The sequence below is a fragment of the Rosa chinensis genome, chromosome 4 (genome assembly GCF_002994745.2).
Source record: "Rosa chinensis cultivar Old Blush chromosome 4, RchiOBHm-V2, whole genome shotgun sequence".
NCBI lineage: Eukaryota > Viridiplantae > Streptophyta > Magnoliopsida > Rosales > Rosaceae > Rosa > Rosa chinensis.
This window is the reverse complement of record NC_037091.1, coordinates 14,239,278-14,266,137: the sequence shown is the minus strand read 5'-3', so window position 1 is coordinate 14,266,137 and position 26,860 is coordinate 14,239,278. Positions and strand designations below refer to the sequence as shown.

Genomic DNA, 26,860 nt, shown 5'->3' with positions numbered 1-26,860 from the left:
CATTGACTTCTGCACCTCACAAGTCTCTCTGTACGTGCTTAACCTCACTGGTGTTTCTTTTTAGCTATATAGCTGCTTCCTCAACTTTCAAGTATTCACTCACCGATCTACTCTCGTCATTCCTCTCTGTAAACTAAACCAAACCAAGGTTAAAGTGCAGACTGCAGACTAATAGCAGCTAGCTCTTCAATTTCCTTCTGATTTGAGAGTGTCCCTGCATCTTACATCAACCTTCTTTCGGTTTTACTTCAGGATTATATGCCAAATCATAACCAAGCAGAAACAAAAAGAAGATCCAGGTATTAATTGCGTTTCAATAGATATATATATATATATATATATATATATATATATGATCGATCTTAGATCTACCGGCTGATGTATTCTGCAATCTCACTTGATTTGATTTTGGTACATGATCATCTTCTTTCTGTGTTTCAGTTTACTTCATAACAAAAACATCGAGTTATAAAAGGTACGTTCATTCATTTCCTTCTTTAATTTCCTTTTCTCTGAGAGATCATAGATTTAATTGTTTATATATGTTTGAATATCCACATAGTTATATAGTCTTACTCACTTAATGGACAGTTTTAAGGGATTGTAAGAGACATGTAGAACTCAATCTCGTGTATTATTATATTAAAATAAAAACATATTGTCTTGGTTTTGTTATTTTACTTTTTTCAATCTTTTGCAGTTGTTTTCAAAACACACGTAAAACCTTCGGCTTCACCTCTGTCTTTGTGTTTTTGTTCCACATACATAGATTTTGTTTATACTATGTCCTGTTCTAGTGGAAAATTTAGAACAATAACGGTTGCTTTATTCACAGATCATTACCAAAGCAGCCAAGGTATGTGTCATTTAATTTTCTTTATTCACAGACCATTACTAATAACGGTTGAAAATTTACAGAAATGATCTACACATTAGGACTTGAAAACTGAACGGTTGAGATGCGAAAATATGATCTAAAAGTTGGTCAAATGCCCTATCCCTAGAAAAAATCAAAAGAGGGATCCCTCACTAGAAGGGCCTTGTGTGTGTGTGTAATTATAATTGTGATCTAAGGCTTTCTAGATTTTATTTTATAAGTTTTAGCTCATTAGTTCGTTTGTTTTAGGGAAAAATTCAGTTTAACCTCCTGAACTTTAGGGCTAAAATCAGTTTGGTCCTTAAATTTTTTTTTTAAATCACGTTAGTCCTTGTACTTTCACCCGAGTCCAAAATTCAAATCTACGTCCAAAAATGACGTCACTTGCTTAATTGGAGCTGACATGGGGCCCCACACTTGAGCTTTTTAAACCCTGAAGGAGAGCAGAATGGACATTTCTAAGTTAATATAATTTCTAATTTTTATTTTTATTTTTTCTCTACTCTCTCTCTCTCTCTCTCTCTCTCTCTCTCTCTCTCTCTCTCTCTCTCTCTCTCTCTCTCTCTCTCTCTCTCTCTCTCTCTCCCCTTCTCTATATCGGCGACCACTCTAACGACGCCGTGTTGCAACCTGAATACTCTTTGCACTATTAACTCACAGAATTGGGAGAACCAAGCTATATTATTGAACGTAAACTTTGGCTTATAAACCAAGCCTTACAACTGAAATCAAAGCATAAACAACCCACGTTAAGCACTCCTAGAAATGTGGTTTAGTGAACAAGGAATAAGTCAAAACCTAATCTCTTAATCCCTAAAGTCTGGGGGTTTATTTAACAGAAAGCAATAAATGACTATGCAATTAAGGCACTAACCCTGATAGGTTTAGTACACTAACCCTAGCTCCATCAATTCCTCCCTTAAACTGCATTGCATTTAGCAAGCAATTTACTCACTTGGCACAGCGCACAGTCCAAGCATACCTCTCAACTTCTCAAATGTATCCATCTTTAATTCTTTGGTCATGATGTCTACCACCTTGTTCTGTGAGTTGCAATGTACCTGCTCAACCACACCTTCTTTGCAAAGATTACGAAGAAAATGGAATCTAATGTCTATATGTTTGCTTCTACCATGCATGACTGGGTTCTTTGACAATTTAATAGCAGACATATTATCACAGTGTATGACAGTAGACTTACTTTGCTTGCAAACCAGCATTTCGAGCACTCTTCTCATCCAAACTCCTTGGCATGCACAATGAGCAGCAAATATGAATTCGACCTCAGTAGTTGAGAGTGAAATAACCTGTTGTTTTTTCAAACACCAAGCCACAACTCCATTGGTTAGTATGAACACATATCCAGAAGTACTGCTTCGATCATCAATGTCACCAGCATAATCACTGTCAGAGAACGCTACCAACTCTCCATCACTTGCAGCTCCCTTCTTATATCAAATTCCTAAATCAACAGACCCCTTCAACTCTCCATCACTTGCAGCTCCCTTCTTATAGCAAATTCCCAAACCAACAGACCCCTTGACATACCTCAATATTTTCTTTATAGCTTGCATATGTAAACTCGTTGGCCTTTCCATGTACCGACTGACCAAACTAACCACAAACATAATGTCCGGTCTTGTCACTAATAGATACATTAAGCTACCCACCAGCTGCTTGTATTGTGTTATATCTACTTGAGCTCCATCTTCATTCTTCATGAGTTTACAGCCTGGTACCATTAGATTCCTCACTGAGTTAGAACTCTCCAAACCAAACCTCTTTAAGATCTCATGTGCATACTTTCTTTGACTCAAGTAAATCCCTTCACTTTTCTACACAATCTCCACTCAAGAAAATACTTCATTTTGCCTAAATCTGTCATGTCAAATTCCTGCTTCATTGTGGCCTTGAAATCTTCGAACATCTTTCCATCACTTCTAGTGAAAATTAGATCATCTACGTACAAGCTCACAATCAATACTTTCCCTTCTCCTTGAGATTTGATAAACAATGTGTGCTCGCTTGGACATCGTTCAAACCTTTCCTTCATGAAGTATGCTTCAATCTTGCTGAACCAGGCATGTGGTGCTTGCTTTAATCCGTACAGTGCCTTTCTTAGCTTGAAAACTCTATGCTCTTCACCCTTCTTCACATAGCCAAGAGGCTGTTCAACGTACACATCTTCTTCCAATTCTCCATGCAGAAACTCACTTTTCACATCAAGTTGATACACACACCACTCTCTTTGTGCAGCTAAGGCTAGAATCATCCGGTTTGTGTCCCATCTTGCAACCGGTGCAAACACCTCTGTGTAGTCAATCACGTGTTTTTGTGCATACCCCTTTGTTATAAGCCTAGCCTTGTACTTGTCAACTTCACCTCGTTCATTAAGCTTCGTTTTGTATATCCATTTCACCCCAATTTTCCTTGCTCCCTCTAGTAAATCAGTCAGCTGCCATGTGCCATTCTTCTCTATAGCCCTTATCTCGCTATCCATGGCCTCTCTACACTTTTGACTCTTTGATGCTTCTTCGAAAGTGTATGGATCTTCGGCAGAGGTATAGAGTACCATGTTTAGAGCGTCTTCCTCCTCGGACAGTCCTTCTCCTGTAACATAGTCCTCCATCCAGTAAGGTGTTCTTAAATTTCTTTCTCCAAGTGGACTTATATCACTACTTTCAGCTGAGCTCGATGAAGAAGGGCTAGTCACAGTTGCTGCGTCTGCTTGTTCATGCTCTCTATTCTCTTCTCCGTTTTCATTGAGTTCTTCTTCTGTTGTAATATTTTCTTCATCACCCCATTCAAGCAAGTCACTTGTGGCCTTTTCCACACTCTTTCCCCAGTCCCAACTTTCATTTTCTTCAAGCACCACATCTCGGGTTATCACTATCTTCTTTGTGACCGGGTTATACAACCTGTAGCCTTTTGTTTCTTCACTTATACCAAGCAAAACACACCTTGAGCTCTTGGCATCCAACTTTGTTCTCCTAGCATCTGGAACATGTACGTGACCAATATAACCAAACACCCGAAAATACTCTACTGATGGCTTAATGCCACTCCATGCCTCTTCAGGTGTGAGATCTTTCACCACCAAAGTAGGGCTTCTATTTAGAACATGCACACACCAATTCACTGCCTCTGGCCAGAATGTTCTTCTCCGACAACATGCTTATAACTAGATTCATAATTGTCCTATTCTTCCTCTCGACAACCCCATTTTGCTAAGGGGTATAGGCTGCACTTAGTTGCCTTTTGATGCCATTTACGCTGCAATACTCATTAAATTCACTACAGGTGAATTCACTACCTCTATCAATGCGTAGGCAACACACCAAAGAACCAGACTCCTTCTCAACCAAAGTTTTAAACTTTTTAAACATGCTAAATGCTTTTGACTTTTCGGAAAGAAAATATACCCAACACTTTCTACTAAAATCATCAATGAAAGTGATTAGGTACCTTTTTCCACTGTTGGATCATGTCCACAAATGTCTGAGTGAACTAGTTGCAGCTTGTGTGAGGCTCTCCAATGACTTTTCTTCAGAATGACATCCCTGTGTTGCTTCCCGACTATGCAATCGGTGCACACTTTTGCAGGAGCTCTGAGTGATGGCAAACCCTTGACCATTTTCTTGTAATATAATGTTCTTAGCCCCTTGAAGCTAAGATGAGCAAACCGGCAATGTCACAATTGTGTATCACTGTCACAAGCTATTTGAAAGCATGCTTGTTCCTATGGAGGCATAGATGCTAACATCACAAACATCTTGTTCGTAGACATGGCTGTTTCCATAATAATACCTCTAGTTGGATAGAACAACTTGCACATGTTATGCTGAATAAGTATTGGTAGGCCTTTCTCCTGCAACTGGCCTATGCTCAATAGGTTGTTTTTCAATTCAGGGATATAAAACACCCCACCAATCTTTTGTATCACTCCTCCGACATTCAACCTAATGTAGCCCTTACCTATCATAGCCATTCTAAAGTTGTTTCCTAGTTTGACAGTTTGTCTAAACCCTTCATCCAATTCAGTGAACCACAACTTATTACCACTCATGTGGTTACTACAGCCAGAATCTAGAAACCATACCTCTTCTCTTTTTGAATTATGGAGTTCCACGTACGACATGAGAAGCATTTCATCCTCCTCTTCCAGCTCTGCATAGTTGATAGCCTTTTCCCAAGTAGGGCATTCATACTGGAAATGCCATTTGTGGCACCGATAGCACTCGATGATGGATTTGTTGAGAGGTTGCCTTCCCCGACCTCTCCCTCTGCCTCTGCAGCCTCCACTGCCTCTGCCTCTGCCACCAACTCGATCATCCTCCCTTGCTCCAGATCTTTCACCACTAGTGACCTTGAGAGCATGCTCCTCCTCTTTGTGCCCTTTCATCCTTTGCTCATGCACGAGCAAACTACTATGGAGTTCATCAATAGTCATCATAGCGAGGTCGTTTGATTCTTCTATAGAACACATTACATAATCAAACCTCGTTGTCATGGACCTTAGTATCTTCTCTACAGCAACAGTCTGCTCCATACGCTCACCATGGGATTTCATTTTGTTAGCAATGGTGAGAGTCCTTCCAAAATAATCGTCAACACTCTCACCTTCCTTCATTCCAAGCAGCTCAAACTCCCTCCGTAAGGCTTGTAACTGAGCTCATTTCACTTTAGTAGATCCTTGATATTTTTGATGCATTGAATCTCAGATGCCTTTTGCAGAATCTTTGTTCAGGATAGTCTCCATGATGTTACGATCGATAGCTTGAAAGCGGTAATTTTTCACTTTCAAATCTTTCAACTTCTGGTCCTCTATAGCCTTTCTCTATGCCTCGATTGGCTCAACTCCAGTTGCAACTGCAGGTATCCTAACTTCAATCAGACTCCAATACTCCTTGCATCAGAGAAAGTTCTCCATTAGCATGGCCCAATGGTCATAGTGATCATCAAACCTGGGAATTGCTGGCTGAATAAAGTTCCCTTCAGCTGCCATGCCTTCGATCTTGACTCCTTCTTTCTCACTTCTTTCTCTCCCTCTCGTGTTTCACTTAGAGTTTGCTCTCTTATAAGAATGCTGCAGATTCTTACTTTCTCTCGATCAGGCCCCTTGATGAAGCTCTGATACCACTTGTTGCAACCTGAATACTCTTTGCACTATTAACTCACATAATTGGGAGAACCAAGCTATATTATTGAACGTAAACTTTGGCTTATAAACCAAGCCTTACAACTGAAATCAAAGCATAAACAACCCTCGTTAAGCACTCCTAGAAATGTGGTTTAGTGAACAAGGAACAAGTCAAAACCGAATCTCTTAATCCCTAAAATCTAGGGTTTATTTAACAGAAAGCAATAAATGACTATGCAATTAACGCACTAACCTTGATAGGTTTAGTACACTAACCCTAGCTCCATCACGCCGAAACCCCTTTTACCACCTCCACTCTCAAATCCCTATCAAAACCCTCCCGATTTCTAAGTTAAAATAATTTTGTTTGAGGGAGTCGATATTTGAGAGTAAATTACTGTGTATTCATATTGATAATAGAGGCCTCTTTATATAGAGGATTACAATGCATAGAATCTGAATCATACAAGGAAAGGTAATCATACATTGAATAGGAATATCTAGATCCTTCTAATTAAACTCTATTACCACTTGGTCAAGTAACCTAGGGTTTGGGCCAGGCACACAAATAGGGATTTACTTGAACACTCTCCTTGTGTCGCCCAAACGTGGTGCTCCTCTCGTTGCCTCATTAAAAACCTTGCCGAGTAACAAAAACCCTATCGAACAAAAATAACCTCGGTCGAAGGGGAAAAAGAGTACAACACACCTTTCACATTTCGAGACCATACATGGAGACATCTCCCCTGATGTCTGCATCTCCCCTTGATGACAACGGTCATAGGAGTCCAGATAACTTCCGCAAACGATGCTACCAACATGTTTCTCAAAATTGGAATTGAGGCAATGACTTAGTGAGCAAGTCTGCCATACTGTCCTCAGATTGAACCTAGTTCACTTTCATCTTGAGGAGAGTCTGTTATTGTTGATTATCCTTGGTGTTGTCGCTTTTAATGTAGCCTTGCTTCATTTGTTCAAAACAAGCAGCATTATCCTAAATGCTTGTAGGCTCATCTGTGGTAGACTTCAAACCACAATTGTTTGAACATGCGTAATCATGGATCCAATCCATAAACATTCACGAACCATTTCGTGAAGAGTAATAATCTCTGCATGGTTCAAAGATATAGTGACTAAGGTCTGTTCTGTAGACCTCCAAGATATCACGGTCTTTTCCCATGGTGAACACTTAACCAGTTTGGGAATGACCTTTGTATGGCTAAAGATACCTAATATCAGCAAAACCTTCCAAAACACTTATTGTTTTAGGATGGGGATAGAGGACGCAGGCCAATGTTGGCGGCGTTCCTGGTGTGTGATGGGTCCGAATCCATCATCTCTTTGTAGGGATAAAGCATGCCCTTATCAGTCGTACATCTCTAGTATCGAAAGATATATTTTACACCAATCCAATGGCGTCGCGTTAGCACAGAGCTATACCTTAGCTAACAAGTTCATTGTAAATGAGATGTCTGGTCTTGTGCATTGAGCTAAGTACAATAATAAGTCTATTGTACTTTAAGCATGACACTTTTGCCTTTAGCACATCTTCGTCATCATCCTTTGGACGAAGAGGATCTTTTTCAGGACCAAGACTACGGACGATCATGGGGCTGCTTAAAAGCTTGACCTTGTCAAAATGTCTAAGCATCTATCAACACGATGCTCAAGTTCCAAACTGAGACATAATCGTGTTCTCCCAAAATCCTTCATCTCAAAATTAGATTTCAAGTGGTCAATGGTTTCCCTTAACTTTTTAAGGGCTTCCAATAAAGATCATGTCCAACATGAACCGTGATAGAATCCGAAACTTGTTATGGAAACGCGTGGGCATATCCCTTCCCAATCAAGTAGTCACTTTAGTGAGCGTTTCAACCTTATTGTAAACGCACTCTGTGGTCTAGAGCCACTTGACTTGGGTAAATGAAGTTCGTCATGAACTTCATGTACATTCTGTATCTAGATCCCCATAGAGATATGTAGTGATCACATTTGTAAGCTGCATGTTCAGTTATTCGGAAAACTACCAAACTGACAGGGTAGTGGAGTGTAGTGACATCCTTTATAAGAGAATATGTCTCATCGTAGTTAATTCCAGGGCGTTTTGTGAGAAGCCTTGCACCATAAGGCGAGATTACCATCTCTTTTTCTCATCACGCTTTCTAACGAAGACTCATTAGTCAATAGGTTTTATGTTAGGAGGTGTTGGCATCATTGGCTCAAAAACCTTCCTCTTCGTTAGAGAATCCAACTTACCTGGATCGCATCTTTCCATTTAGGCCAAATTTCTCTACGTTGGCATTCATTCATCAACGGAGCGTGGTTCGATATCATCGGACTCAACAAACTTATGTGCAACGAAATGCGCAACCACATCATCAATTATGATGGAGTTTTTATCCCATGTCTCATGTACATTAGTGTAATTTTCAAATAGCTCTATATTCTCTGGAATAGGTTCTGACATTGAAGCGTCCCCCAACGATAATCATAATCTGGAAGATTCTCATGAGACGGATTTTGAGTCTTGATGATCAAAGGATTGGGATGTGCCAAAGTATCCTTCGAACACACGGGCCTCCCATGCATCCTTGTTGGGGCCATAGCCTGTAATGCTAGAGTGCCACTCTCTTTGGCATTAGTGCCATGCCTACCTCCGTGTAGGGTGGCGCTATGTCCTCTCGTAAGGACGTCCATCCTTGCAGGCTTGTTTGCAGCATATTTGTGTGATCTCGTCACTTTAACAGGGATCGAGATGAGACATAGTGGGGACAGACCATGACAACTCCTGTCGATCCTGTTGAACATTCGTGTTCTTATCTCCCCCTAACGACGGCAAGACTGTCTCATCAAAGTGACAACCCGCAAATCTAGCAGTAAGGAGATCGCCTTGCAAGGGCATTAAGTGGCGGACGATTGTTGGAGTCATAAATCCAACGTAGTTGTCCATTCGTCTGTAAGGACCCATCATAGAGTGCTGTGGCGGCGCAATTGGTATATAAATGGCACACTCAAATATGCGTAAGTACGATACTTGTACCCAGTCACTAGCTGTAACGCAGAGGTAGATTGAGTAGCGGTGGGTTGTAGACGAATTAGCATAGCTGCATGTGATATTGCATCACCCCAAGCGGATATAAGGAGATTGGTGAGCATTACCAAATTTCGAGCTACCATCGTAGTCTTTTCCGCCAGACCATTTGGGTGTGTACATGGGAATATGATGTCCAACATTAGTCCCAATGCAATAATCATCGAAAGTCTTCGATGTAAACTCTCTAGCATAGTCAAATCCAATTGATTGAATAGGATGATTCGGGGTGTGAGCTCGTTGTCATATGATATGTGCTAGGAGTGTAATATTTACAAGTGGACAATGGCACAACAGGTGACCAGCATGTTTGCTTGTCAACCAACATCATGAGATATTTAAACGTCCGCAGGTTGGTTGAATCAGTCCACAAAATCCTCATGGATTATATGTAAGAACAGAATGAGTATTTTCATATCCTTTGCATAGGGCGGTCTCAGTCCTAATTTCCCTAAGGGACGGGCTTTGTAAAACGAGCGAGGGACCTTAGAATCAACCAATGAGGATTTTGGTTGGGCTTAAGCGTTTGAAATGCTATTTGAAGCAAAGTTGGTGATTGCAACATCACCTGGGGCGCCATCCATGGAGTCATGGATAGGGTCTGTGCCAGGCCTAGGCTGGTGGCGGACGGCGGCGGTGCCCTATGCAGCAGTGGCGGTCATACTTAGTCCAGGAATCAACTTTTGATTCGTGCTTCATTTCGCTTTAAAGAATGGATGTCCGTGTGAAGACTTTAGTAGACGGATCAACATATGAAGACTAGGATGACCTATCATGTCGTGACAAAGCCAATATGTGTCTAAATCGAAGAGAACTTCTCTCAAAACTTTATTAGATTTAATCACTTGAATAGTGACATAAAGTCCAGAAGAGAGACACATAAACTTCTCTAAGATGCGACTTTGTTCGAAATCATTAGAGGTAAAGGAACTCATTTCTGTTCTCTACATGCGTTTTTGCATGGAATCCATTAGCTATCATAGGTGCGATTGTCCCTAAAAGCGTAGAGAGTTTATGTGACAATAATCACTGTGCCATTTGGTAAGGGGAACTTGGGCTATTTCATGTCCTCGAATTAATACTGATGGCTCAGCCATCGTAGTCACAGAGTATATGCTCAAAATCAAAATAGAGTCATAACGAAAAGAACTCAAAATTTTATTCATAAGCCAACGGAGTTACGTCATTGTCTCTTTGACCAAAGAAAATCTAATCCAAAATGCTAGCTAATGCAAAAACAATGGTAGTCGTCTAACTTCTTTCGGTAATTCCAAAATAAATGTGACCAGGTGAGTAGAGAGATGTCGGTGGAGCAAGGCTCGCTTAAGTATCACTAATCTCATAACCTTCCTAGACATCACACTTACTTTAGATGAGCCTACTTTGAAGAAAGACTAAACCATTGGCATCTACTACAAAAATGTATGGCAATTGCCTATTACATCTCTTGGAAAAATAAAGACTTCAACAGAATTGGCGATCTATTGATCCAAGCCAGATTTGTAGTCTTCAACCTTTCATTCTAGATCATCTTCTTGATCTTCTTGTTCCACATAGTGAGCTTCTCTTGCTTCACAATTTGCTTTATAGCCGGTAACAATTTCTTCACGAGCTCTACAAATATGTGCCCAATGACCGGATACTCCACATTGAGAACATACATCTCTTTGCTCAGACTCCATTGATTTAGGTGCTTTGAAAGTGTCATTTAGATGGCTCCTAGTGTTGGTGTGCCACCAATATGGCCAGAGGCATTGCCTCCCTCTCTCTTTCCACGTTGACCTCTTCAGTTCCGTGTTCGCCTATTTTGGCGATTACCTTCCCAATTAGAGCGATTATATAGACCAGAACGTCCAGATGTATCCCTATGATTAGAGTTTCACTCTTGGCGCCCTCTCTTAGGGGCACGACTATAATTGGATTCTGGAATATGCTCTGTTTCCAGAGATCTTGAATTATAGTTCTTCACAAGGATATTGTCATGCTTTTCAGCGACATTCATAGCTCCAATTAGCTCATGAAACCTTGTGATCCGTCTTGCAGTAACATCGATTCGATATTTCTTAGCAATGCAAAGACGGGGAAGGTAGAGAGAGTCTTCTCAATCAACATCGCATCTGTGATCTCTTTACCACAGAATTCCATTAAGGATTTTATGCGAGGTGCTTCTGAATTGTAGTCAAGAACTGACTTGAAATCACAGAAGCAGAGGCTATGCCATCTCACTTCTAGGTCAGGAAGCAGGGAGTCACGGACATTGCCAAATTTTTATTCGAATGAGACCCACAGCCTTCTGGGGTCTTCTTCATTCATACACTCGTACTGGAGTGAATCATCCATATGACGAGTCATTAGGATGATGTCTTTTGCCTATTTGCCTCTAAGGCTGCTCTATTTGCTTCCAAAGCTTGAGCTTGCTCAACAGTTAGCACGTCCTGGCTAGGCTCGAGAATCATATCCAAGATTCCATCGGCCTTGAGATGCTGGCAGACATCACGAACCCACCAGTGATATCCAGAGCCAGTTGTTCCCAATGGAGCAAAGTCTAATTTGTTCAGGTTACTCATCCTGAAAGAGAACAAGAAAAAAGGGGTAGTTTCGGAGCGAAAAGGCTACCACGAAAACAATAAGGATTTCTGAGCGTAGTTGCTTCCAAGAAATTAAGGATTTCTGAGCATAATTGCTTCCAAGAAAATCCGATTCCAAGAGGGGTTTTGGATTAGATCGAAACAACGATGTATGTGGTCGATCATTTTCTTCTCAACAAACTCTAAGTTTGGAGGACTCTACAAGCTCCAAGCTTGGAGTGAGCACGAACCCCCATAGTTCGGCTATTGGTCTCCCTTATGAAGAAGAAAGGGGAGTAGAAGAAGGGATGTTGCAAGTCCCCGAGAAAAGAAGAGAAAAAGGAGAAAAACTCAAAAAACGGGAACTTTTAGAAAAGTTTACCTTGAAAAGTTGCCGGAATCTGGTGGCCAAAGGTGGTGGCCGGTGCTAGGCTGGCTGTGCAGGGATGTTGCGGGGATGCCGCTAGGCCATTGCGGAGATGCTGTGGGGATGCCGCTGGGATGCTATGGGGATGCCACGAGGTCACTGCGGGGATGCCGCGAGGTTGCTGCTGAGATATCGTGGGGATGCCGCGGGGTCACAGTGTCGTGGGCAGTGTCGCGGGATTGCAGTGTCGCGGGCTTGTCGCGGTGTCGAGGTGTCGCGGGGTCGCTGGTGTGCGAGCTCAAGGGCAAGCGAGTGTTCGTGGAAGACGGCGAGCGTTCGTGGGAGGAGAAGGCAAGCCGGGCTTGCGGGTGCTGCAGGGGCAGCGAGGCTAACTAGGTAGAGTTAGCGATGAGTTTGCGACACGGGGGCAGTGGTAGCGCAGGCGAGGCTAATCCGGTTTTAGGCTTATGGTTTTTAAGGCTAAGGCTAGGGTTAGGGCTCGTGCTGATAATGTGTTTTAAGGAATCAATATTCGAGAGTAAATTGCTGTGTATTCTCATTAATAATAGGGGGCCTCTTTATATAGAGGATTACAATGCATAGAATCCGAATCATACAAGGAAATGTGATCATACATTGAATAGGAATATCTAGATCCTTCTAATTAAACCATATTACCACTAGGTCAAGTAACCTAGGGTTTGGACCAAACACACAAATAGGGATTTACTTGAACAAATTTCTAATTTTTATTTTTATTTTTTCTCTATACTCTCTCTCTCTCTCTTTTTCTTCTTCTCTATATCAGCGACCACTCTAACGACGCCGAAACCCCTTTTACCACCTCCACTCTCAAATCACTATCAAAACCCTCCTCCCCCGCCAAGCCCAAGAGGCGTCAGAACCAAGCCCCCATTCTCCTCCTCGATTGGATTGAACCAAACCCTCAGAATTCTAAAATGGACCTACTCTTTGCTCAGATCCAAGCGGACCTTCACTCCAACGACACCCTTCGCCAATCCGGCGCCCTTCTCCAGGCCATGTAGCAATCCGCCGGACATGAAACCTGTAGAAGAACTAGCGGCGGAACACTGATCAGTGGCGCAGTGAGAAGTGACGGAGGAAGGAGAGAGAGAGTACACTTCAACACGACGGAGCTGCCATCATTATTCACCACACTCATCTCTAGCCATTCTCTTATGGGTTGTTCAAGTTCCTCAATTTCCTCATTTGGGTCTCTTTCAATTTTTTCTGTTCTTCAATATTCTGGGCCGATGAGTTTTCTCTTTGCTTCCTTGATTTTTCCATATTTTCGCATCTGGGTCTCCCTTGTTTTCTCAATTTCAAGTCTTCTAGGATTCAAAGTTGGGGGCTTTCTCCCCAATTGCTTGTTTTAGTGAACAAAAGTTGGTTAATTCTTCCATTTTTGGGTCTCTTCTATTTTTGGGTTCCGGATCTTGTTGCTACTGCATGCTGGGTTTCTACAGAGATTTTAGTTATGGGAGCTGATCATTCTTAGTAGATTTGGTTGTGCTTCCTTGAATGTTAGCTACCAAGTGGATTAGAGTTGGAATTTTTAATCAGGAAGTTGGAATTTTTAATCAGGAAGTTGGAAATTGAGGCCTATCTTAGTTCTATAAACTAGGGGATGTGATGGATTTGGGGCTCTAAGTCTCTGCTCATGGCCATCAAAGGTGAGATCGAAGACAGTGGATTTGAATTTGATAGCAACTGGGTTTGAGTTTGGGTTTTGGATTTGAATTTGATAGCAACTGGGTTTGAGTTTGGGTTTTGGATTTGAATTTGATAGCAACTGGGTTTGAGTTTGGGTTTTGATGGGTTCTGAAGAAGAAGAAGATATTCTATGAGTTTTTTTTTTTTTTTAATCCTTTTATTGTAAGAATGTCCATTCTACCCTCCTTCAGGGTTTAAAAAACTGAAGTGTGGGCCTCATATAGGCTCTAACTTAGCAAATGACGTTATATTTTGGACCCGGATTCAATTTTTGGACTCTAGTGATGTTCTTTGAGAGTACAAGGACCAACGTAATTAAAAAAAAATGTTTAAGGACCAGACTGATTTTAGCTCTCAAGTTCAGGGGGTTAAACTGAATTTAATCCTCTGTTTTAATATAAATATATTATAAATTTCAACATTAGTAATCACATTTTCTTTTATTGTCAATTATATATGTTCTTCTACATATATATGTTTTCAAAAGGAATCAAACTAGAAAGTCAAACATAATGATTTTACATAATACAATAAAAATAAACACTACACGAAAACAAATCATTTACGGTGTGCAAATTGCATCTTGAGTGATCATGTTATAAAAGGCAAAGAACATAATTCTAGCTTATAAGTTTTAGCAGGCTCTTCCTTCCTCAAAGAGCATCATGAAAGAAATAAGAACAACATAATTGGTGGCAAAGATAGCTGCCACAACTACCTTAGTTAGTTGGCAGATTAAACATATCCAACAGTAGAAGGTGTTTTTTTTAGCTAAATCATCTAAAAGTTAAATATAGTTAGTAAATTTCTAGTTTTTGCTCCAGCAGTATTAGCTGAACTAAAAAAAACTGAACGTGGAGTGTTTAGTTTTTTTTTTTTTTTTTTCTCTCTCCTCCCTCGCTAAATTTAGCTAGAGATTTTAGCAAAAGTCAAATTTGACTTTTATATAACTATTCTGCTAGAGTTCTAAAGTGCTAAACTATCTCAAATTAGTGAAATTTTTAACTTTTTTTTTGTAAGGTTCGAAAAATCGCTAGGCGCTAGTCCGGCGATGGCTAGGGGACTAGCGCTTAGGCGCCTAGACGGTTTTAGTTTTCTTTTTTAATTTTGATTTATTTTTATTCATATAAAAATATAAATAAGAGTATATATTTATATATTAACTTTTATTTTTTGAGAAGAAACTATATATAGACTTAAAAGATATATAAACATAGAGGCCGGTTCTGAAGCGGACGTCCGCACTTTGCTAAAGTGCGGACACCGAAGCAGCAGCGGCGTTCCAGGCGGCGACGGCGGCTCGGGGCTTGGCAGACGGAGGCCGGAGGCTTGGCGGACGGGTCTGGGCAGCGTTCGAGGTCGAAGGAGGTCCGAGTTGCAGGTTCTGGGCAGCAACCCGACCTGCAACTGCAGGTTTTCTGGGCAGCGCTGCAACGACGTCGCCGGCGACTCCACCGACTGCAGACCTCTCCGCCCGACCCCTGGCATCCTTCCGGCAACCTCCGCCGCTCCGTCGCGCCCCGAGCTGAGCTGCAGCAGCGCCGTCCGCACTTTAACGAAAGTGCGGACGTCCTCTTTGGAACGCCTCCGTATAAACATATTATAGATAAGAATAATAAGAATTATTTTTATTCCCATATTTCAATGATAGTCAAACACATAACCTGATGGGTTCCCTATTCAACACAAACACCCAACACACTATATTAATTAGACACCAGCAAAAGTAAAAGATCTGGAGAACCAAAGTAATCGTCAAACTCGAGGCCAAACCCAGCTTCTCTCTCGTTCTATTGTTTTCTCGCTCCGGTCAACCATCACACACAAACATCGAAGAAGATAACTCCAATCCTCTCTCTCTTCCCTTTTCACATATTTTGTCAATCCTGAAAAGCTATAGCTTTCGCCACTGCGACCTTAGTTTCGCGATCAGACCTTGTTTGATTTGTGAATTCGGATTTCTCAGGTTTTGGGACGATGACTTGAGTTTATATTGAGAATTTGGATCATAAAATGAATGGCTGGGATCTTAGAGATGAGTTTTGGATGTTCAGCGTTCTTTGCAAGCGACGTAGACGTACAACCTGACTAACGCCCAACCGAGCGCCCAAGGGCCTAGTCGCCCGCCTAGGCGGCCGTCTAACCCCAGCCAGCCCAACCCAGCCGATTTGGCATTCCTCGAGGCGGAGAGCCCCCGCCTAGCCTAGGCGGCTTGGGCAGCTGAGTTTTAGAACACTGTTTTTTTTTTAATATCTAGTATGTTGGAGATGCCCATAACGGTTGTTCAATTAGTAGAAAAGTATATAAAGCATAAACTATCATCAACTCCCATTAAAACATCAATTAGAAAACTCAAAAAGCAAAACACATAAATTTTGCTACTGACCTATGATGCAAGTATATGCCAAATTTGAAACGAATCTCGTATTGGTATGGGATAGCATATGCGTATCCAACACACCCAGATATGGTTTTGGATACCTTTTTTTTGTAATTAAAAGGAATATGTGGGGTAATATTATACTTTCTCACCCTAACGAACAGTACAAGAAAAAAAGAGGATAAACCTAATTTCATCGTGATTCCCAAAAAATCAATCTGCTGTTTTTCTCCTTCTCTTCCTGTTCACTCAAACAGAGCAGTCACTTGATCATCGAGCAAAATTCTGCGACAACTTGGGATAGATATATTATTGTTATTTTGTCTTTTAAAAAAAAAAAAAAAATTGTTATCATTATAATCATAATCATTGACTAGAGTCTAACACATCTTTAAAACAATAAAACATGATAATCCATAAAAACACAATTATCTGCCCTAACCATAAAACCAATATTTTTTCCAGCCGCACAAAGAATAGTACTCGCTTTTTCCCTGCAGTAACTCTTCTTCTTCTTCTACGCCAATTACAAAACCTCAATCAAATTTGTTCTTTTATTTATTCTCAGTTCTACATTGCTACAAACTATTCCGAAGGTAACATGCAGCTCTTCCCAATGAGATATATTACCTCTTCTAACTTCTCCTTTATCACGATCAATTCAAGTTAGGCTATAACCATAGCTGCTATTCCCTAGAAGTCTGCTAGATTCAAGCAAACTAGTACAACAGACACTGCCTCTAAGCCATGTGGTTTTTGCCTTGTTTTGTAGATTTGGCTTTAATATTGTAGTTCTCTTTTAAGTCAAATAGTTTCATCCCATGAACCTGTATCATGGCCTCACCTCTTCCAGCCTATAAATTAAAGCTTCTAGTTGCTGCAAAGGGACATTACACAACCTATAGGCAACAGATCTCAAAACCTCTAAACAATGCATCTTTCAAGCAAGCCTCAAGCAACAGGCCAAGCATTCCCAGCCTCCAGTCCAAAACCATCTTCAAGCTCTAAACAACCCTAAACCCATCAACCACCACCAAAATCCATTCTCTCCACACTATAGTAAATTACACCGCAGCAAACCTTTAGCTATAGCAAGCTCTCATCTTCTACAACTCGTGTATTTTTATCTCCCACACCACATGCCTTCTTGCAAGCCTTTTCATGTACTTTTGTTCATCTAGTAATACTATATGAGGTTTCTGCCTATATATCTCAAGAAGCATGCCACCGCAGCAGGCCAACGTTAATGTGGGGAAGCTTAAGAGAAGACGCTACAAAGCTTCTTGAAGCTTTGGACCCAATTCCTGAACTCAGAAGGGGTAAAATGGAGGACATCAATCTAATCAAGCAATCCTAGCAGCCTCTGTAAAAACCCACCCACCACAACACCAAGCCACCACCTTCATGACCACCACCGCTAACAAACAGGCCCCCACCACCCCCAACATCATCACCACAACTTCTACCTCTGACGGTCCCCCCACCCTCGAAAGCCATGGACGAGAGCCTAAGCAGCACCACCAAGACAACCTTTGCACCCCAAATCTAACGGACTAATAGAAATTTCACATCGAACTCACCTATGCAATAGATGTTGCAGCCACAAGACACCCACAAACCCTGTTGCCATCGTAATCCTTCACCGCCAATCAAGAAACACCAATTGATCTAGAGCAAGCTATTGATCAATTGGAAAATCTCAAAAGCCTTCCACAATCTCAGTGTTGAGCAACAACAGTCGAAAGCATTGTGCTCCTCTTAACGAAGACAAATCGACGCTTGAATCGACCTAAGGAGATCCGAGGCAGCCAAGGACGCCACTGCTGCTAGGGTTGTGGAGAGAAAAATAACAAACCTTAGATATAAAACTCAATAACACTGTTATGTTTGTTTTTGTTCATCTCATTATTATATTATTTTTATTCATTTATAATTATATATAAATAAATTAAGAGCATATATTATTTGCCATATTCTTCTCATACATGTATCAAGAAACATTTAGAATTTGACGTTTTCATGTTTGTTTTTTGTTCATCTCATTGTTATACTATTGTTATTCATTTATAATTATATATAAATAAATTAAGAGCATATATTTATTTGCCATATTCTTCTCATACATGTATCAAGAAACATTTAGAATTTGTCGTTTTCACGTGTTGGCACCGTACTTTATCTACATACCTGTATCCATATCAGTCCTTAGCTACTAAAAGTCCATAATAAATGGTGTTACTGAAGATCAATTATTGCAAATGATACTACTGATGATCAATAGCAAATATAGCTACTAACAGCCAATAACAAATGTTTTGGTTTATTTGTAAAATAAGGCTTTGAACTACACAAATATACCATACGCAAAAGCAAAACCCAAAAATATTGCTATTGCTATTGCTATGCCTTGATAATAGCAGATACACAATTGTTACTAAAGTCAATAACTAAGATGACATTTGTCACTGACAGTGAATAGCTAAGATATATTGTTACTAATGGTCATTAACATATACATGTTATTGATCATCAATAACACTTATGCAAGTGTTACTGAACAGAGTAGCACGTACTCTTTGATCAGACAGTTGATAGGTAAACCTAAACTGCCAGTTATCAACCACATCACACTACTAAGCTTGAACAGTTACCCAAAATACACTTCTATACACACATCAGCAAAATCTAAAGGAGTGTTTGGGTAAGGAATTTGAAGGTTCTAAGGAACTTTTAAGGTAATGGGATTTTAAGGTGAGTGGACTTTAAGATGAAGGAAGCTTACAATGAAGGGATTTAAGTGATGAAATTTATAATTGAATTGTTTGGGTAATTTTTTTCATTGCTGGGATTATGTTAATATTCTTATTTTTGACAAAATTAATCTTTTTTTTTTATCAAAGAAATTAATCTTCTTTTATATTGTACTATGGAATTCTGGAGGTGAATTGCAATTTTTTAACTAAATAAATGTAAAAACAAAAAAACTTGTGGCTCACCAGTTAATAAGATACGGAACAATGAATGAAATATTACTTCCAAAACTTCCATTTAAATGGAAAACCATGAAAAACACTAGAAATTTGAAAAAGGAATCTAAGACAAAATTAATAAATATTTCCTGACCATTTGTATCTATTTCGAGCTTGGAGGGTGTGTCGTGTACTCATTCTGCAACCTTTGATCCTTAGATCTTTTGAACCCTGATTGAGGTCATCTGCTCATTTCTTCTAGGGGTTTTGATCTTGGGGCGGCGACTTACATGGTCGTGAAGGCGGCTCCTTTCCACGTGCAGTTGAAAACTCTAGACCATGTAGCATTTAACTGAGTACATATAGATTATAGACCATCTATATCCACATGCAGTTGAAAACGCTAGACCATGTAGCATTTAACTGAGTACATATAGATTATAGACCATCTATATACCCAGTGCACAATTGAAGCCTCACACCCTACAATGACATAACCCAACTAGCAATTAGCATATCAGATGAACCATATATTCATTTCTATAATCAAATTCAAACTATACCAATTTCATACGATGGCTACTAAAGGCATAAGAAAAGAAATAAATCAACATAATGTACCACAAACACAGCAAGTTATAAAAGAAATTTGAACTAAATACCTTAGAAAAAGATTGTCTAGATTCCTTCTCACTAAGCTTCTGAATGATAATATCGCTGTCCCACCAACTCCCAACTGCTTACTCTTCCCTTTAACCCTATGGATGGCAATGGCACCCTGCTTCTCTATCCCCAGTGCAAGGAACTTGAGCCTATTCAACTGTAACGAAGATGATGTTTTAGGCTGAGAAGTGTGTCTACCTCTATCTTTGGATGAGATTGTGTTCACCCCTTGTAATTTGAGGCAAAGTTTTGTTCACTACTCTTGCTTGGTTTCCGACTTCTTTTCTCACCCCCTGAAAAAGTAAAAATTTTGTTCCAGTTTTGGTTCAGAATTTCAGACCCATACGCCAAGACAAGTGCACAAACATTATGGCAAAATAATGAAGTGAAGCTGAGCACTGATGCATGATCTCACGTTAATACTTCTAACTAATAAAATCAAACTATTTCATATCATTACTATCTCCTAAGCAAGTAAAATATATCCCTTCCTAATGAAGCTTAGTAGATTGCAGCACTAGACTGTCAGACTGGAAATAAGCTACTGTTGGTGCCTTTATTGCCATCTGTCTAAACATAAGCTCTGGACTAGAACCCATCAGATAAAAGCTAATTTTCTTGTATACTTTGGTAACATCAACAGTATGCTGGTGAGCATCCTAAGTAGGTATTCAGATATAACATGGTTAATGAGTACAGAGTCATGTTAACATTCCTCTTCATACAAACCGCTTTTACTTTTGGCTGTAAGCAAGCTGAAATAAATGGCATATACCCTGAAGTTCGTTAATCACTAAAGAGTATCTCAGCTCCAATCTTTAGTTATAAAAAAATGTTGTATCAAATTAATAGGATCAAGGAAAAGATGGATAGAGAAAGAGAGATGTGGACATTGATAGCTGGGCATCATACATTACAAGACTAGCATAAACTAAAGTTAAGCCAAATACTGAATCCAGAAGTCCCTTATTAAAAAATAATAATAATAATACAGTGATGAACTGAATATCAATTTAATAGTTTAATTTTCAATCAAATTTCTGTGCAAAAAAAAGGAAATGGTGCATACCTTTCAAGGCCAAGTGTTGCAGTAGCCACCACTAAACTACCCATGGAGAAAACAACAACAAAAGCAATTCCGGCATTAGATAGTATCCAACAGAGAGTATGACAAATTATTTGATTATAAAGTTACATGATGGGATAAAAAATTTCCAGACCCCAAGCACCAAATCAGCTTCCTTCTACGGCAGCCAGTCGCCGTTTTGAACCCAATGTTGAAATTTGATTCTTATAGCTTACAGAGGGATGAGTGGAAGGGAAGCCGGCAGTGGTTGCCTTGAAATCAAACTCTTTCCCATACAGAATTACATTAGTTAACGGCTTGGACAGTTGCCCAATTGCCGCACAAACACCAGTTGCAACCATAACCTATATAAAAAACACAGAGATGACCACAATCTTGAACTTCCAAGTCTTTAGCAAACTCCATCAATACATGATAAAGAAATCCAGTAGCTGATCAAGTTTAAAAATACAAAAGACAATTTTTACAAACAATGATTTGTAATCAACTTCATCATACATTCGTTCACAATTCACACATTTTGATTTCCTAATTCAAATAGAGACTTGGTGATTCAAATATAGCCTTGGTGAACATATATTGAACATATTCTCAACTTATAGTCACAGATAGAAACTAGCAAGAAGGGGGAGCAAAGAAACCACATCCAATCCGACCAAGACTATTCAAATGCAGAGTTTATGGCCTATCTAGATGATTTTGGGGTTAATTAAACTTATGAATATGTCAACTGGGTTTCTTCCAGTTGAATTGTAGATATCTAACATTGAGTAAGAAACAAAAACTGAGGCTTTATCAGGTGGAAACCTAAACACTGAGCTTCTTGTTTACTCTTGACATGTATGAAACCCAAAACTCAAAACACCGGAAGTAATAGAGAACATCCCTCAAATGGAAAGAATGCAAGCCAGCAGGCCAATCACATCAAATTTGATGCAGAAATTGCAGAAGCAAATGAAGAATTATCAAGGATAGTATCACGTAACTGGATCGCCCAAATTGAAAGTCGAGAAACCTAAAAACTAAAACGATAAAGCCCTAGATTGCAAAGAGAAACGAAAAGCCCATGGTGTAGAAGAAACCTGGAGATCAGCGATGGAACCGGAAGAAATCGCAAGATCATCCAATCCATTTTCTGCTATCGTCGTTTCCAAATTTAAGAATCTTTCAAGGAAAATAATTTATATACGGACCAATTGTATTCTCTCTTTGAGTTTCTTTGCTCTATTTCTCTCTTTCTTTCCTTTATTTTTTTCCTCTTTCTACAAGGTAATTGGTGCTGGTCCTTTCTTTGAGTTAAATATTAATTCCAGTGGACCAGTACCAATTACCTTGTAAACGAAAATATCTAAAAATACCCAGATTTGATGACCTTTGTTTCTTTCGTCCATTCTTTTCAACTCAGTTTTGTTGCAACCCTGATCTTATTTGATTTGTTTGTATTCAATAGCAGGCATGGAGTTTCTTGTTGCAATTGGTACTGGAATTGTTGGAAAGATTGCTGAGTTCACAGTTGCACCAGTTATACGCCAAGTGGGTTATGTAATCCACTTCAACAAGAACCTCAAAAAACTAGAGAGTCAAGTAGATAAATTGGGTGATGCCAGACAAAGCATGAAGCGTGCTGTTGAAACAGAGGAAAGAAAAGGTAGAGAAATTAAAGCAGGTGTCAAGAACTGGCTGACTAAAGTGGATGAGATGACTAAAGAAGCAGACGATTTCTTGAAAGATGAACAGCATGCAGAGACTAGATGTCTCCATGGCTTTTGTCCTAATCTAAAGTTTCGCCATCATCGCAGCAGGAAATCAACAAAATTGTTTCAAGAAGTTGCTGAGCTCCTTCGCACAGATTCTGGCGATATTGCATACGATGTCAAACCAGAGGAGGTGTGCATCACACCTGCTAAAGATTACCAGGCCTTTGATTCAAGGACTTCAGTTGCGAAGGAAATCATGAATGAACTGAGACAATCTAATACCGACATGATTGGGGTGTACGGTATTGGGGGCGTGGGGAAGACAACACTTGCTAAAGAAGTTTATCGGCAAGCTCAACAAGATAAAACGTTATTTGATGATGCTGTTATAGTACTAGATGTAAAAAAGATTCCAGGTTTGGAAGAAATTCAAAAAAGAATTGCTGAAAAGTTGGGAATGGACATTCTCGGAGATGAGACTACAGACAAAAGAGCTAGTCGTCTTTGTAGTAGGATAAAAAAGAAGAAAGTTCTGGTAATTTTGGATGACATACAAGAAAAAATTGATTTGGAGATTGTGGGACTTCCATTGGTGTCCAATTGTAAAGTATTGTTGACATCTAGAACCAGAGAGGTATTATCGGGTGAGATGCATACACAAAAAGAGTTTCAACTTGACCTTTTAGATGCAGAAGAAAACTGGAGTTTATTTGAGAAGATGGCAGGTGATGTTGTTCAAAATTTTGCCATACGAGAAGTAGCAACAGAAGTAGCCCAAAAGTGTGGAGGCTTGCCAGTTTTAGTGGTAACAGTTGCAAGTGCCCTGAAGAATAGAAGTGAATTACATGCTTGGAAAGATGCCTTGCGACGCCTAAAAATATTTGACAAGCAAGGATTTATGGAAAAAGCGTACTCGGCTCTAGAGTGGAGTTACGAGCAATTAGATGATAAGGAGCTTAAGCCATTGTTCTTGCTTTCTGGAATTATCAAGGGTTCCTCTATATGTCTTAATGATTTACTGAAATATAGTATGGGCTTGGGTTTGATTAAAAACGTGGATACAATGGAAGAAGCACAGGATGCATTGCATTCACTGGTTGAAAAACTTAAAGATTATTGTCTGTTGCTAGAGGACAATGATCATAATGGAGTTGTCAGAATGCATGATCTTGTTCATGAAGTTGTAAACCGGATTGCCTGGAGAGATAAACACGTCTTCAAAGTTGCTATTGGAGACGAGTTCAAAGAATGGCCGACTAAGGATTTTTGTACAAATTGCACTATGATCATTCTCAAAAGCTGCAGTATCCCCCAGCTTCCGAAAGGTTTGGAATGCCCAGAACTGAAAATGTTTAACTTTACTAGTAGGGATGTTGATCACTACTTGGAAATTCCTAGCAACTTTTTTGGAGGGATGAAGAAAGTCAGGGTATTGGACTTGACTAAGTTGAGTATCCCATTGCTACCTTCATCTCTTCAATTCCTAGAAAGCCTTCGAACGTTGTGTTTGGATCAATGCACCTTGGGAGATGTAACTCTGATCGGACAGCTACAAAACTTGGAAATTCTCAGCTTTATAGAGTCCAAATTCAAAGAGTTGCCCAAAGAAATAGGGCAATTGACTCGTCTACGATTTTTGGATTTGAATGGTTGCTCTCAACTCGAAGTGATTTCACCTAATGTTATATCAAACTTGAAAAGGTTAGAAAACTTGAGAATGGGTAACAGCTTTAATCGATGGGAGGGTGAAGGAGTCATCAGTGGTGAAAGAAGAAATGCAAACCTTGAAGAGCTAAAGCACTTGCCTCAGCTAACTGCTTTACAAATACATATCCCAGATGCTAGCATCCTTCCAGCAGATTTGTTCACCACTAGTAAGTTAAAGAGATTCCAAATATGTATTGGTTATGCGTGGAAATGGGATAATGTGGATGAAGCCCTCAATGCACTAAAGCTCCGACTCACTGCCAGCAATGAATTAGACCAAGGTCTAAGAATGTTGCTGAAAAGAACTGAAGACTTGTACTTGGAGGGGACAGAGGGTGTTAATAATAGTATTGTCGATCAAATAGGTGCCGAAGGTTTTCAGATATTGAAGCATCTCCATCTCCAAACGAATGCCGAGTTTACGTATATCATAAATGGGAAGGTGTGCTCCTTCATTTGTTCAAATTTGTCATCATATTATAATTAATTCTATTACTTTGTTAAGGTCGTACATATTATAGACGTCGTACATGTATTAAGGTCATTATTTCTGTGCATAGAGAATAATTTCGAGAGAGATGCACGAGCTACTTGATTTTCATTTTGCGAAATTCTAATCTCCTTTATTATCAAGCACAGACCATGGTATTACAATTGTCCTGTTATTTTGCTGTTGTTAGAATTGGTGAGTGTTGGGACCGGTGGGCAAGTGGATCAGAGCAGGACTTTGGGACTTAAATGTTATTAGGAGGAGGCTGAACTTCTAATCATATTGCTTCTTACTTGATTACTCATATTGCCTCTTACTTGATTACTTGCTTGATTGCTTAGTTACATGATAACTCTAAATAAATTCTTACTTGATTACTTGCTTGATTGCTTAGTTACATGATAACTCTAAATAAATTCTAGACTACTCTGGGTAAATGTAGTTCTGGACAAACTTTCATCATTGTTCCAGGATGATGTAGAGACTTCCCAATGTGCATTATCATTTTAACAACTTAAATATAGTACAAATTAAAACATTGTTTCGAAGATGCCTACTCCACAATATATGAAAAAGAAATTAGATATTTTAGAATATCAAAATATCAATTAGTCATTCTTAACATGGTCATTTAATATTTAAGTTGAGAAGCGAAAACTGCGGAGCCCTGGTGCCTTGGTCTAGGGTTTTCCAGATTTCTGTAGTGCCGCCGGGCGGCTTCAGCGGGTGCTCAGTTCACCTTGTTTCGATCCCTCAATGAATATTCTGTTCTGGAACTGTCAAGGTATTGTGAATAGACGAACTAGACATGCTTTGAAGATGTTAATTCAAAAGCATCGCATCAATCTGGTTTTCCTCAGCGAAACTCATTGCACTAAGGAGCAACATCAATCTCTTAGGCGCTCTATTGGGTTTCCTCATATTGCCCACTTCGACCGCGTGGAGAGAGCAGGGGGTCTCGCTTTACTTTGGGATGACTCCATCTCGGTTAGGGTTCAAGACGTGAAGCGGTATTATATTGATGCCTATATACAAGCCCCTAACGAGGTGGAGTGGCGTTTCACGGGGTTTTATGGTCATCCAGAGACTGGACAACGCCACTTATCGTGGAATATGTTACGATCTCTAGCCCGGAATCCAGGGGATCTTTGGGTAGTTGCTGGTGATTTCAATGAAATATTGGAGTTGGGAGAGAAGTCAGGAGGCAGGGTGCGCAGTCAAGGACAGATGCAGGTGTTTCGGGATGCCCTCTCGGATTGTAACCTGAAGGATATGGGTTCTGCTGGAGGATTGTATACGTGGTCTGATTCGCACACGAAGGAGAGGTTGGACAGGGGCACCTGTACCCCAACCTGGATATCGGAATTCGGTTTTTCACGTGTGGTTAATCTCCACCCCAGTAGGTCGGACCACGTACCCCTGCTTTTGGAGGTTCGTAAGGAACAAATGCACCATGATAAAGTTCGACGTCACTTCCGGTTTGAAGAGATGTGGTGTGCTCATGAGGGCTTCTCGTCAAAGGTGGAGGAGGCATGGCGTACTCCTTATGGTGGGGAACCTATGCTCCAACTGTGCCGCAAAGTTCGGGGATTGGGGACTCAACTCCTAGATTAGGACAGAACTGTTTTTCGTAGTAGAAGAGAGGAGGTGGAAGGGGTGAGAGCTCAGCTGGCTGCTCTCTTGCAGAAACCTTTTGACCAAAATGATAATGTTCTCAAACTACAGTGTTCGCAACGTTTGAATGAACTGATGTCCATCGACGAGACTTTTTGGAGGCAACGTTCTAGAGCAATTTGGCTTAAGGACGGTGATCGGAACTCCAGATTTTTTCACACAAAAGCTTCGAATAGGCGTCAAAAAAATAAGATCAAGGGTCTTTTTGATGAGAATGGGTTATGGCAAGAGTCTAAAGCCGGTATAGATGGGGTTGTGGTGGATTATTTTCAGAATATGTTCAGTTCCCAACCTTCTGATTTGGAGGCTCAAGACTTAGTTCTTCAGACTATTGAGCCTCGAGTTTCGGAAGCCATGAATGGGCTTTTATTGGCTCCTTATAGTGCGGAGGAGGTTCGCACTGCTTTATTTCAAATG

At 40.1% G+C, this 26,860-nt stretch overlaps 1 protein-coding gene and 1 long non-coding RNA gene across 5 annotated transcripts; one reads left to right on the top strand and one right to left on the bottom strand.

The window, feature by feature from the left end:
• Positions 1-24,961, top strand: LOC112200619 (disease resistance protein At4g27190-like). Of its 3 annotated transcripts, XM_040517935.1 has the most exons (4): positions 1-299; positions 442-475; positions 836-856; positions 22,326-24,961. In XM_040517935.1, the coding sequence occupies exon 4, from the start codon at positions 22,331-22,333 to the stop codon at positions 24,764-24,766; it is 2,436 nt and encodes an 811-aa protein (XP_040373869.1). In that variant the 5' UTR covers positions 1-299; positions 442-475; positions 836-856; positions 22,326-22,330; the 3' UTR covers positions 24,767-24,961. The 3 variants fall into 3 exon arrangements, with proteins under 3 accessions (XP_040373869.1, XP_040373868.1, XP_040373871.1); XM_040517934.1 differs by lacking the exon at positions 836-856 and having other exon boundaries at positions 22,329-24,961; XM_040517937.1 differs by lacking the exon at positions 836-856.
• LOC121052600 lies at positions 19,103-22,125 on the bottom strand. Of its 2 annotated transcripts, XR_005809577.1 has the most exons (4): positions 21,958-22,125; positions 20,858-21,219; positions 19,788-20,081; positions 19,103-19,608 (listed from the first exon to the last, which is right to left on the bottom strand). It is a non-coding gene; the product is annotated as an uncharacterized LOC121052600 (long non-coding RNA). The 2 variants fall into 2 exon arrangements; XR_005809576.1 differs by having other exon boundaries at positions 19,104-19,608; positions 20,858-22,125.
• Positions 24,962-26,860: the final 1,899 nt, after the last annotated feature.

Coding starts and splice junctions, on each gene's coding strand:
- LOC112200619 (XM_040517934.1), top strand. CDS start 22,331: ATGGAGTTTCTTGTTGCAATTGGTACTGGAATTGTTGGAAAGATTGCT.